General features: G+C 46.0%; 2 protein-coding genes across 2 annotated transcripts in view; one reads left to right on the forward strand and one right to left on the reverse strand.

Annotated features, from left to right (window-relative positions):
• LOC309395779 (killer cell lectin-like receptor subfamily B member 1B allele C) overlaps positions 1-8,533 on the reverse strand; it is a gene marked incomplete at its 5' end in the record, with an annotated part of 28,317 nt that extends 19,784 nt beyond the window's left edge. The window contains one exon of the mRNA XM_081960312.1: positions 8,469-8,533. Coding sequence (XP_081816438.1) covers positions 8,469-8,533 — 65 coding nt within the window. The remainder of the gene's footprint in view (positions 1-8,468) is intronic.
• The window catches only part of LOC309395842 (uncharacterized protein), a 196,386-nt gene that overhangs the window by 137,851 nt on the left and 46,215 nt on the right, over positions 1-12,320 (forward strand). The gene's annotated exons all lie outside the window — the stretch shown is intronic.

Consider the following 12,320-nt stretch of genomic DNA (forward strand, 5'->3'; position numbering starts at 1 on the left):
GGGGTGTGAGAACTAAATCCCCTATTCCCAGATCACTCATCCACTGGCCAGAGACAAAAATAAGGTCCAGCGTGTGTCCTCCCTCGTGTGTGGGGCCCTGAATTATTTGGGTCAGGTCCATGGCTGTCATGGAAGCCATGAACTCCCGAGCCGCCTCGGATGATTCGCCCGTCGACGGCAGGTTGAAATCCCCCATAACTAACAGCTTGGGGGTTTCAACTGCCATCTCTGCGATCATCTCGAGGAGCTCTGGCAGGGCCGCTGATGCATAGTGAGGAGCCAAGTATACAATCAGCAAGCCCAACTGACTCCCTGGGCCCCATCTCACACCAAGAGACTCACACCCGGATATCTGTGGTACAGTGAACTCTCTCGGTTCTAGACTCTCCCGTAAAATTACCGCTACCCCACCACCCCTACCCCGGGCCCGAGGCTGATGGAATGCACGGTATCCTGGTGGGCACATTTCCACGAGGGGTAAGCCCCCCTCGTGGCCCAACCAGGTCTCTGTAATCCCTGCAAGGTCCGGCTCCCCCTCCAAAATCAGATCGTAGATGAGGGGGGCCTTATTGACAACGGACCTTGCGTTGCACAGCATCAGCCCCAGGCCCTGGCTCTGTGAGTCCTGGCCACCTAGAATGCGGGGGTTGGTACAAATGACCGGGCGTGTCCAACAGCCATGGTCTCCCAACCGACTACAGAATCTTCCTCTGTCCTCGCACCCACCCCTCCCTACGACCGTTGGAATTTTAAAAGGGCCCTCTAAAGGAACGTCGTTCTCCTTCCCCTCCTCCATTCCGCTCACTTCCCTCTCGATCCCACCTGTTTGCCTGGCCCTACCCCTGTTCCTGGCCTGGTTAGCCCCCCCCCCTAAGACCCCCTAAAAGCATTAAAAAACATTTAGATAAAAACCCCCTGAGCCTCCGTTTCCTCCACCTCTCTGGATTAATGAATCCGTCATCAAGGTGGGCCCTCGAAAGGGCGGAGGGCCATACCTGCGAGAGGGGGGACTCCCGCAGCAGAATCAGGTCTGACCTCGGATACGTGGTAGCTTATAGTCTCAACAGGGCCTGAGGTCGTTCTGGGTGCTGCTGATGTTAAGCTTATATGTCTTGGAACCAAATAGGTTAACAGCCAGGGCTCCAAAATGAGCAGAGATGGATAAGTGCCCAAAGTCCACAGTCCTAGATGGGTGATATTAAGCTGATGAAATAGTCGCTAAATGTGGCTGGCAGGTGGTCCGTGGAGGGGGGCGGGGGGGATCGGTGACATTCCTCTCCCTCCTCTCCTCCTCCTCCTCCTTTCTGCAAACCTGTCAGAGTTTGCACAGTATGAGTACTATTTTGAGACAACCCAGGTTGCAGGAACTGGGCATGGCTAGTCTAATGAAGAAAAGGAGCAGGGAAAACTTGATAGCAGTCTTCCAATATTGAGGGGCTGCCACAGAGAGGAGGGGATCAAGCTATTTTCCAAGGCACCTGAAGGTTGGACGAGGAATAATGGATGGAAACTGACCAAGGAGAGATTCAACCTGGAAATAAGGAGGCATTTCCTGACCGTGAGAACAATCCACCCATGGAACAGAAATTGCCTTCGGAAGTTGTGGGAGCTTCATCCCTGGAGGCTTTAAAGAAGAGACTGGACTGCCATCTATCAGAAATGGTGTAGGGCAGGGATGGTGAACCCAGGGGGCATGCGCGCTCCGGAAAATGAACATCCAGCAAGTCTTCTGGTTCTTGGAGTGCATGTGTACATGCCGATGGCCTGTCTGGCATGTATCCTCATGCTGGAAAATGGAAGACCAGCTATTCCAGTTTCTGGCACTGCTGTACGCATGAAGGCCAGTTGATGCCATAGGTTGGCCATCACGGGTGTAGGGTCTCCTGCTTGGGCAGGGGATTGGACTAGATGACCTACAAGGTCCCTTCCAACTCTGTTAATCTGTTTAACTGTTTATTCTATTCTATTCTATTCTATTCTATTCTATTCCATTCCATTCTTCTATTCTATTCTATTCCATTCTATTCTACTCTATTTTATTCCATTCCATTCCATTCCATATTTTCTATTCTGTTCTATTCTATTCCATTCCACATTCTATTCTATTCCATTCCATATTTTCTATTCTATTCCATTCCATTCCACATTCTATTCTATTCCATTCCATATTTTCTATTCTATTCCATTCCATTCCACATTCTATTCTATTCCATTCCATATTTTCTATTCCATTCCATTCCATTCCACATTCTATTCTATTCCATTCCATATTTTCTATTCTATTCCATTCCATTCCAGTCCACATTCTATTCCATTCCATTCCACATTCTATTCTATTCCATTCCATATTTTCTATTCTATTCCATTCCATTCCACATTCTATTATATTCCATCTATTCTATTCCATTCCATATTTTCTATTCCATTCCATTCCATTCCACATTCTATTCTATTCCATTCCATATTTTCTATTCTATTCCATTCCATTCCACATTCTATTCCATTCCATTCCACATTCTATTCTATTCCATTCCATATTTTCTATTCTACTCCATTCCATTCCACATTCTATTCTATTTTATTCCATTCCATTCTGTTCCATATTTTCTATTCTATTCTATTCCATTCCATCTATTCTATTCTATTCCCTTCCCTTCCCTTCTATATTTTCTATTCTATTCTATTCTATTCCATTCCATATTTTCTATTCTATTCCATTCCATTCCACATTCTATTCTATTCCATCTATTCTATTCCATTCCATTCCACATTCTATTCTATTTTATTCCATTCCATATTTTCTATTCTGTTCTATTCTATTCCATTCCACATTCTATTCTATTCCATTCCATTCCATTCCATTCCACATTCTATTCTATTCCATTCCATTCTTCTATTCTATTCTATTCCATTTCATTCCACATTCTATTCTATTTTATTCCATTCCATTCCATATTTTCCATTCTATTCCATTCCATTCCATCTATTCTATTCTATTCCCTTCCCTTCCATTCTATATTTTCTATTCTATTCCATTCCATTCCATATTTTCTATTCTATTCCATTCCGCATTCTATTCTATTCCATCTATTCTATTCTATTCCATTCCATTCCACATTCTATTCTATTTTATTCCATTTCATTCCGTTCCATATTTTCTATTCTGTTCTATTCTATTCCATTCCACATTCTATTCCATAACGTATTTTCTATTCTGTCCTATTCTATTCTATTCCATTCCATTCCATTCCATATTTTCTATTCTATTCCATTCCACATTCTATTCTATTCCATCTATTCTATTCTATTCCACATTCTATTCTATTTTATTCCATTCCATTCCATATTTTCTATTCTACTCCATTCCATCTACTCTATTCTATTCCTTTCCATTCCATTCTATATTTTCTATTCTATTCTATTCCATTCCATTCCATTCCATATTTTCTATTTTATTCCATTCCATTCCACATTCTATTCTATTCCATCTATTCTATTCCATTCCATTCCACATTCTATTCTATTTTATTCCATTCCATTCCGTTCCATATTTTCTATTCTGTTCTATTCTATTTCATTCCACATTCTATTCTATTCCATAACATATTTTCTATTCTGTCCTATTCTATTTTCTTCCATTCTATTCCATTCCATATTTCCTATTCTACTCCATTCCATTCCATTCCACATTCTATTCCATTCCATATTTTCTATTTTATTCTATTCCATTCCACATTCTATTTCATTCCATTCCATATTTCTATTCTATTCCATTCCATTCTACATTCTATTCCATTCCATTCCATATTTTCTATTCTATTCTATGCCGTGCCATTGGTATTCTATTCTATTTCTATAACAATGCCTGGTCTTTATAATGCACCATTCCAGGTTAATCAAATAGATCTCATGAAAGTTAAAAAAAATATCATTACCTTTCTTGGCAGCTCTGAGATACCAGCAACACTCATCTTTGGAAAGAGCCTGGCCATCATTCAGGATGTGGTACACCCAATGCTTGAAAGGTTGTGAAATATTGACTGTGCAGAAGTTGTGCCTTTAACCCGGTTACTGAATTCACCCCTTTCTCTGTGCCTGCATTAGGAGCCGGGCCATAAGGTGGCCTCCATGACTGCGTTGCCATGACCCTTTGCGCCAAACTTTAAAAATAAGCCCAAATTAAAACTAAACGATTGGTTGTTGACTTGTCTGGTTTAGCAGATTGTGTGAAGAGACACCGGGTGTCTCCATGGTATCTTCAAATGTTGTGAGATGTTTCATTTATGACACCTGGATTTATTCCCAATGAAAATATGTGGGACTTCAGGTCAAATGTCCTGCTTAACCTTTAAACTGAGGCATTTCCAGCCAAATACTGGCTCCCCCCACCCCCTCTTATCGCTCCCATCTCAACTATCTTGCTGGAGCATCCATGCCTGCAAAGAATGACTTCCTTTGAGGCTGATCTGAGAAATCCTGCAACTTGCTGCCCTCTTCCGGTTAGTATTTTCATTTTGAAAAGAAAGCAGATCTCGGAGTCAACCCAAAGGTGCTTTTTCAGGAGGCAACTGGACTTTCTTGATTTCTGTTTTTTGAAGACGTTTCGTTTTCTCCTCCAAGAAGCTTCTTCAGCTCTGACTGGATGGTGGAGAAAGGAAGGATTGATGCTCCTTGCAGACAGCTGGTCATTTGCATCCTTTTAGAGCAGGGGTGTCCAAACTTGGGAACTTTAAGACTTGTGGACTTCAACTCCCAGAATTCCCCAGCCAGCCATGCTAGGTAGAGGCAGATATTTCTCTCTCTGGACACGCCGAGAATATATCTGCTGAACATAACTCCACACTGGCAACAGGGAAGGGCATCTGGCCAGTCAATACTCAGCTCCATTCAGTTGCCCAGACGCCACCCCACACGGGATTATGGGGTTGCTAAAAGGAGATGATGAGAGCGTTATAGGGTTATGTGATTCAGACTAGATGACCTACAACAGGGGTGTCCAAACTTGGGAACTTTAAGACTTGTGGACTTCAACTCGCAGAATTCCCCAGCCAGCCATGCTGGCTGGGGAATTCTGGGAGTTGAAGTCCACAAGTCTTAAAGTTCCCAAGTTTGGACACCCCTGTTTTAGAGGGTCGTTGAGGCCACTTGGAGGTTTATCTTTGTCCTCAGGGTCCCCTGAGTGGTGAAAATGGTTCCTGCAGTCTGCAATTTTTCCCTCTGGAAATACGTTCCTACTCCCACACCATTCCAAGGGGGTTTATCCAGGTTTATGCGCAGACCTTTTTATTTGCAAATGTGCACACATTCCACTCCACTCCATTCCGACCGTGGAGGTCTTCTAGTCCAATCCCCTGCTCAAGCATGAGACTGGAAGTTTTGAAGAAAAGACTGGACAAGACTGGACAGCCAGTTGTCTCAAATTTATGCAATTTGAGACAAATGGCTGTCGAGTCTCTTCTTAAAAACCTCCTTTGATGAAGCACCCACAACTTCTGGTGGCAAGCTGTTCCCCTGGTTAATTGTCCTCACTGCCAGGAAGTTTCTCCAAGCTGCTTCTCTGCTTGCTTAGTTTACATCCATTGTTTCTTGTTTTGCTTCTCCAGTGCTTTGGAGAATACGTTGACCCACCCTCTTCTATGTGGCAGCATCTTAGATATGGATAGGCTCTATCATGTCATCTCTAGTCCTTGTTTTCATTAAGGTAACAGTTCCCCTTGCACATATGTGCTAGATGTTCCTGACTCTAGGGGGCAATGCTCATCTCCGTTTCAAAGCCGAAGAGCCAGCGCTGTCCAAAGACATCTCCGTGGTCATGTGGCCGGCATGACTTAACGCCGAAGGCACACAGAACGCTGTTACCTTCCCACCAAAGGTGGTTCCTATTTTTCTACTTGCATTTTCAACGTGCTTTCGAACTGCTAGGTTGGCAGAAGCTGGGGCAAGTCACAGGAGCTCACCCCGTTACGCGGTACTAGGGATTCGAACTGCCGAACTGCGGACTTTTCTGATCAACAAGCTCAGCGTCTTAGCCACTGAGCCACCACGTCCTGTTTTGTTTTCATTAAAACAGAACTAAATAAAGTAAATATGGAATAGCCACTACAAAACAAACACACACTTTGAAGATTGTATGGGTGTGAGAGAGCATAGGAGTGAACAGAGAGTGAGTCTATCATTTTTTCCATCGCACACTGAATTAAATATATGACAGCGGTCACTAGAGGTCAGAATACACCCGTTTTCATATTGTTGCAAGAGGGCTATGATAGTGTACAACAGCAAAAAATAAAAATCAGAAAGAATCTAGGAGCAACTTTTCTAAATAAAGCTTTTTCTTGGAAGGCACCATTCATTATTGAATACCGTGTTCCCTTGAAAATAAGACCCAGTCTTATATATATCATATTTTTCACACCGGAGTATAAGATGCATCAAGATTTTGAAGAGGCAAATAAAAAAAAGTTTTTGCACTCTGCAGACCTCCTTTTTTTTGTCAAAAAAAGATCATGCATAGCTTTTAGGAGGCTTGTAGAGTGCTCCTGGGGGCTGGGGGGGGCGAAAATGAGCGAAAACGGCCCATTTTTCGCTCATTTTTGCCCTCCCCAGCCCCCAAGAGCACTCTGGAAGCCCCCCAAAGGCTATGCACAGCCATTTTGGTGAAGGGGGCGGGGTTTTGGGAGGCCAAAAATGCTGTATTCGGTGTATAAGACGCACACCAGATTCTCAGCCTCTTTTTTGAAAAAGGTGCGTCCTATACTCCAAAAAATATGGTATATTTTGCCTTCAAAAGAGGCATTAGGTCTTATTTTTTGGGATGTCTTATTTTTCCAACATCTGCCCCAGTTCTTCTGCAGCCGTCATGCTTGTGCCACTGCCATCAGGTGAGGCGGGGGGGGGGAGAGGAAGTTGCCACGTGCACCTTGCACCTGTCTACCATGCTGCAGGTACTTTAACTACATTTCACCATCTACCGGTGATTGGCCCAGAGTCACCCAGCTGACTTCCATGCCTAAGGCGGGGCTAAAACTCACCGTCTCCCGGTGATTGGCCCAAAGTCACCCAGCTGACTTTCATGCCTAAGGCGGGGCTAAAACCCACCGTCTCCCGGTGATTGGCCCAGAGTCCACCCAGCTGACTTTCATGCCTAAGGAGGGGCTAAAACTCACCATCTCCCGGTGATTGGCCCAAAGTCACCCAGCTGACTTTCATGCCTAAGGCGGGGCTAAAACTCACCGTCTCCCGGTAATTGGCCCAGAGTCCACACAGCAGACTTTCATGCCTAAGGCGGGGCTAAAACTCACCGTCTCCCGGTGATTGGCCCAAAGTCACCCAGCTGACTTTCATGCCTAAGGTGGGGCTAAAACTCTCCGTCTCCCGGTGATTGGCCCAAAGTCACCCAGCTGACTTTCATGCCTAAGGCGGGGCTAAAACTCACCGTCTCCCGGTGATTGGCCCAAAGTCACCCAGCTGACTTTCATGCCTAAGGCGGGGCTAAAACTCTCCGTCTCCCGGTGATTGGCCCAAAGTCACCCAGCTGACTTTCATGCCTAAGGCGGGGCTAAAACTCACCGTCTCCCGGTGATTGGCCCAGAGTCACCCAGCTGACTTTCATGCCTAAGGCGGGACTAGAACTCACCGTCTCCCGGTGATTGGCCCAGAGTCACCCAGCTGAATTTCATGCCTATGGCGGGACTAGAACTCACCGTCTCCTGGTGTCAGCTCACCAGCGCTGACACCGAGGACGGTTTTTAAGTACTGCGTGTGCAAAGAGTGCTTTAGGCATGTGTGTGCAAAGCGCTCTCTCATAGAACCGGTAGGAAAAGATTTGGGATCCCATCAAATCTGGATTTGGATATATATCCCTGTTGGCTGGAGGACAGGAGGATAAGCAGCAGGGCATATTCTCCTTTTTTCTGAATATCTGATGCCCCGTGCTGAGGAAACCTCCATATATGTCCCTTCGGGGAGAGTGGGCGGTCTATAAATTCAATAAAATTCAAATTCAAATGGGAACTGGAGTGAGCCCACGCAGACCAAGGAAAATTCACGTAGTCTTTTGATCCCTGGAAGTGATGTGCAAATGCAAACTCAGCTGGATAGAGGCACATCTGTTTCGGGTTTGGGGTTGTTGGCTTTGGCCAGAAACCTGCAGTGTTTTACACATCAGAAACCAACATAGGATCCCTTGGTGGATGACGAAACCTGGAACCAAACTCAGCTGGATTCGAAAGATGCCGCCGATTTTTTATTTCGTTTTTGGGGTCTTCTGACATCATTGTTTGGCCAAGCGACGATTTAAATCTAACACATTCGCCACAGATAGTCCTCGACTTACAACCATCTTATACAGTGACTCTTCGAAGTTACAACGGCACTGGAAAAAGGGACCTATGGCCATTTTTCACACTTACGACGGTTATAGCATCCCCGTGGTCACGTGATCAAAATCCACAGGCTTGGCGACTGACTCGTACTTATGACGGTTGCAGTTTTCCCGGGGTCGCGTGATCCTCTCCTGAGAAGCAAAGTCCATGGGTAATCTAGATTCACTCAACGGCCGTGTTGCTAACTTGACAGCTTCAGTGATTTATTTAACAACTGTGGCAAGAAAGCCATCAAGATACAGCTAGTCCTCGACTTATGACCACAATGGAGCCCAAATATTTCTGTTGCTACGCGAGACATCTGTTTAGTCGATTTTGCCTCATTTTACGACTTTTCTTGCCAGAGTCGTTAAGTGGCTTCCACCTGGACTTTGCTAGTCAGAAGGTCTACAATAGTTCTATTGCAGAACTATGGACAGAATTGGGAGTTCCGTTTCATTGCTTGCGTGTGTGTGTGTGTGTGTGTGTGTGTGTGTGTGTGTGTGATGGGATTCAGCTGGTTCGGGCCAGTTTGGGTGAACCTGATGCTACTTTTACACCTGGTTCACCGAACGTGTAGTTGCAAGGACTGGCTGGCCCTGCCCAACCTGCCCCTCCCATCCCAGGACTCTCCAAGTGGCCCGTTTTGGATGCCAGGTAAGGGCAGGGCCTGCACGGAGGCTCTGGGAGGGCGAAGAATGTGCCTCCTGGAAGTTCCGGAAGTCCATAAACGGGCCTGTTTCCATTTTCCAGAGCCCGGGGGAGGCCATTTTCGCCCTCCCGGAGACTCAGGAAAAGCCTCCAGAGCCTGGGGAGGGGGAAAACACCCCTTCTCTCGTAGTGTAGGAGGCCGAGTAGGCCACACCTACCATGGCCACGCCCACCCAGCAACTGGGCAGAGAACCAATTGCTAACATTTTTGAATCCCATCCCTGGTGTGTGTTTGTGTGTATGTGTGTATGTGTGTCAGTGGTGGGTTCCCAGTGGCATCCACATGGACGTGCTCAGCGCGTGTATGCATCTTAGCGCCTCCGCAAGCCTCCGCAACACTCCAGCTGCTCAGCAGAGCGTTGCGCAGGCGCTGGATGCACCGTGCATGGAAGAGCTGAAGACTTAAAAGACCAGTAAGAAGCTCGAGTGGGCGGGTGGGCCCTCCGGAGCACCGTACCGGAACGGTATCCATACCAAGGTGTACCCCATGCAACCCATCACTGGTGTGTGTTTGTGTGTGTATGTGTGTGTGTTTGCCCACCCTACCCCACCCCAAAATGATAGAAAATAACGCTCACCGTTAACCACAGAACCACATAATCTCTGTTCCACACCAAAAAGAGTCACCCCCAGTGTTATCTTTAAGCCACATCTACCCAAATGCACCATAATGTCCTTCCTTCCTGCACTGCAATGAACGGATTGGGTGTTCAAATTGCAAAATATTTCTCAGTCTTCCTAAACGTCCGCGATTATTAATCCATCACGGGAAAAGTTGACGTTTCAAAACCAGTCTTCCCAAGTGCTGATTTCTCTTGGCAGCGAACTATCTCTCCCTTGCAATAAACTCTGGGAGATCCAGGGAACAAATCTTTGCATGCAGCACACAACCAGGGTTTGAAACACGACTTTCTGAAGCAGGAGAGGACTGTGAGGTAGATTTTGGCTGGGTGTTGCGTGTTCCGGCCTCCCACCCCTCTTCTGTTTCCAATCCGATGTGATTCCCACCCCCCTTCATTCCTTTCCCTTTCTATCATTTCCATTTATAAAAATGGAAAAAATATAATTATAATAATAAATCCAGATAATACATTTTGTTTTCAGCCGGCCTGAAGAGGTGGCTGTTCATTGTGGAGCGCTGGAATTTGCATCCAAGGGAGGAATAGCAAATTGTTTGTATGAGGTCCTCTCTTTCACCAGCCATAAACGAATAAAAGGGCTCTCTGTTTTGTGCATGTGTGTGTGTGAAGGTATAAGAAGGACAGAGGAAAAAGCAAAAAGCCCTCAGCATTTGGCAAAAGATAGACAATCCATCACTCCAGAGGTGGGTTTCTACCGGTTTGCGCCGGTTCGAACGAACCGGTAGTGGTAATTTGGCCTGGGTCACAGAATCGGTGGCGATCCAGGCTGGCCACGCCCCCCCAAACTAGTTCCCCGGTCTCCGCTGCCGTAGCCGGCATGGTTTTTATTAGCTTTTCACGGTCTTCACGCATGCGCAGAACAATTTACAGTGAACTGTACATGCACGAGCAACGCGCATCTAGTGTACGTGTGAGCGAAGCACACGCAAAACGAACCGGTACCAACACCGGTACGACTGCATCGCTCTACAAAGTAGGACAAAAATGTATATTTTTATTTACAGAGAGCAACAATGGTGCTTATTCCGATTAACATTTCAGTGATCAGATGGCCTTAAATTAACCTGCTCCATTGTGCTTAAAGTACAGGCCATCCTCGATTTACAACAGTTCGTTTAGCGACCGTTCAAAGTTACGACGGCACTGGAAAAAGTGACCTAGGACCGTTTTTTCACAGTTACAACCTTTGCTGCATCCTCAGGCTCACGAGAACAAAATTCAGACCCTTGGCAAGCGGTTCATACTTATGACCGTCGCGGCGTTCTAGGGTCACGTGATTCCTCTATTGCAAACTTCTAGACAAGCAAAGTCAACGAGGAAGCTAGATTCACTTAACAACTGTGTTTCTGTGTTTCTCTGCAGGGATTTGCTTAACCAAATGTCGTAAAATGGGGAAAAACTCACCGAACAAATTGTCTCATTTCGCCACAGAAATGTGGGCCTCGATTGTGGTCGTAAGTTGAGGACTATCTGTAGCTGGCAATCCAGAGCGTGACTTTTTATCCCCTGAATTCTCCTGATTTGGAATCTTATCCGGGCCGCTCGATTTACATCTGACCTGACCTCTTTTTAGGACACTTGGCAACACCCAGAATTCGCTCGCATTTTCTGGAACAAACTGTAATTTCACATCTCCTGCGGCGATGCGGTTTGTGGCACTTCTGGCCCGGGGTGATCTTGCCAAGAATGAGACACTTCAGTTTTACGGGGGGGGAAATAAATAAATAATCAGATTTATTTAGAAGCAGAGCTTGATATCCTCCCTTTGGATGGGAAATATTTTGGCTCGGTTCGTACGATGTGCTTAACTGTGTTGGGAAAAGAGGAGAAGCCATGATGCAAACATTTTAACCCAGTTATATTAAAGATCATTAAAGGCCTGGAGGAAAAAAAAACATGTGAAGAATGATTGCAGGAACTGGGTAGAGCTAGTCTAGAGAAAAGAAGGACTAGGGCGGACGGGATAGCAGTATTCCAGTACAGGGAGCCCTCGACTTATGACGAGAATGGAGCCGCGAATTTCGGTTGCTAAGTGAAATGTTTGTTGAGTGGATTTTGCCCCGTTTTACGACTTTTCATGTTGTAAGAAGTAATAACGCACCGCCCCTCCCCAGAGAATGGGGAATATTAAAAGAGGCAGAATATTATATTTCCCCAAAGGAGAAATGGAGAAACATGTTCTTAGAGGCAGAAAGCAGCCCCAGTTTCCTGCGTAGTAAAACAGCTTCTAGCAGATGACCGAAGTCTTTAGAGAGGGATATTTTGGGCCCATTAAGAAATCCAGGCCAGCCTGTTCATAAACAAAGCATCTCCAGCTCCAGGTGAGGGGATTAAGGACAAGACGTGACCCTTTAGAAGTGTTGTGGCCTGCCGGAAGCTGGCAGCAGATTCAGACACTGAGGAGGGTTAGGGAGGAACCTGGGCCAGTCCTGGAGTCTGGGGGAGGCTCTGATGAGGGCTCTGTGTTGGAGGCAGAGAGGTGGCCAGAGCCGTATGCCAGTTCTCAGCTGCCTTCAGAGTCAGACATCGGTGAGGCAGAAGAACAGCTGGAGCCTGTTCCCAGTGTGCGCAGGCACAGAGTGGCCAGTCGAAGGGAACAGCTAAA

This window comes from Natrix helvetica (genome assembly GCF_964273705.1).
Source record: "Natrix helvetica genome assembly, chromosome: 7".
In the NCBI taxonomy this organism is placed as follows: Eukaryota; Metazoa; Chordata; class Lepidosauria; order Squamata; family Natricidae; genus Natrix; species Natrix helvetica.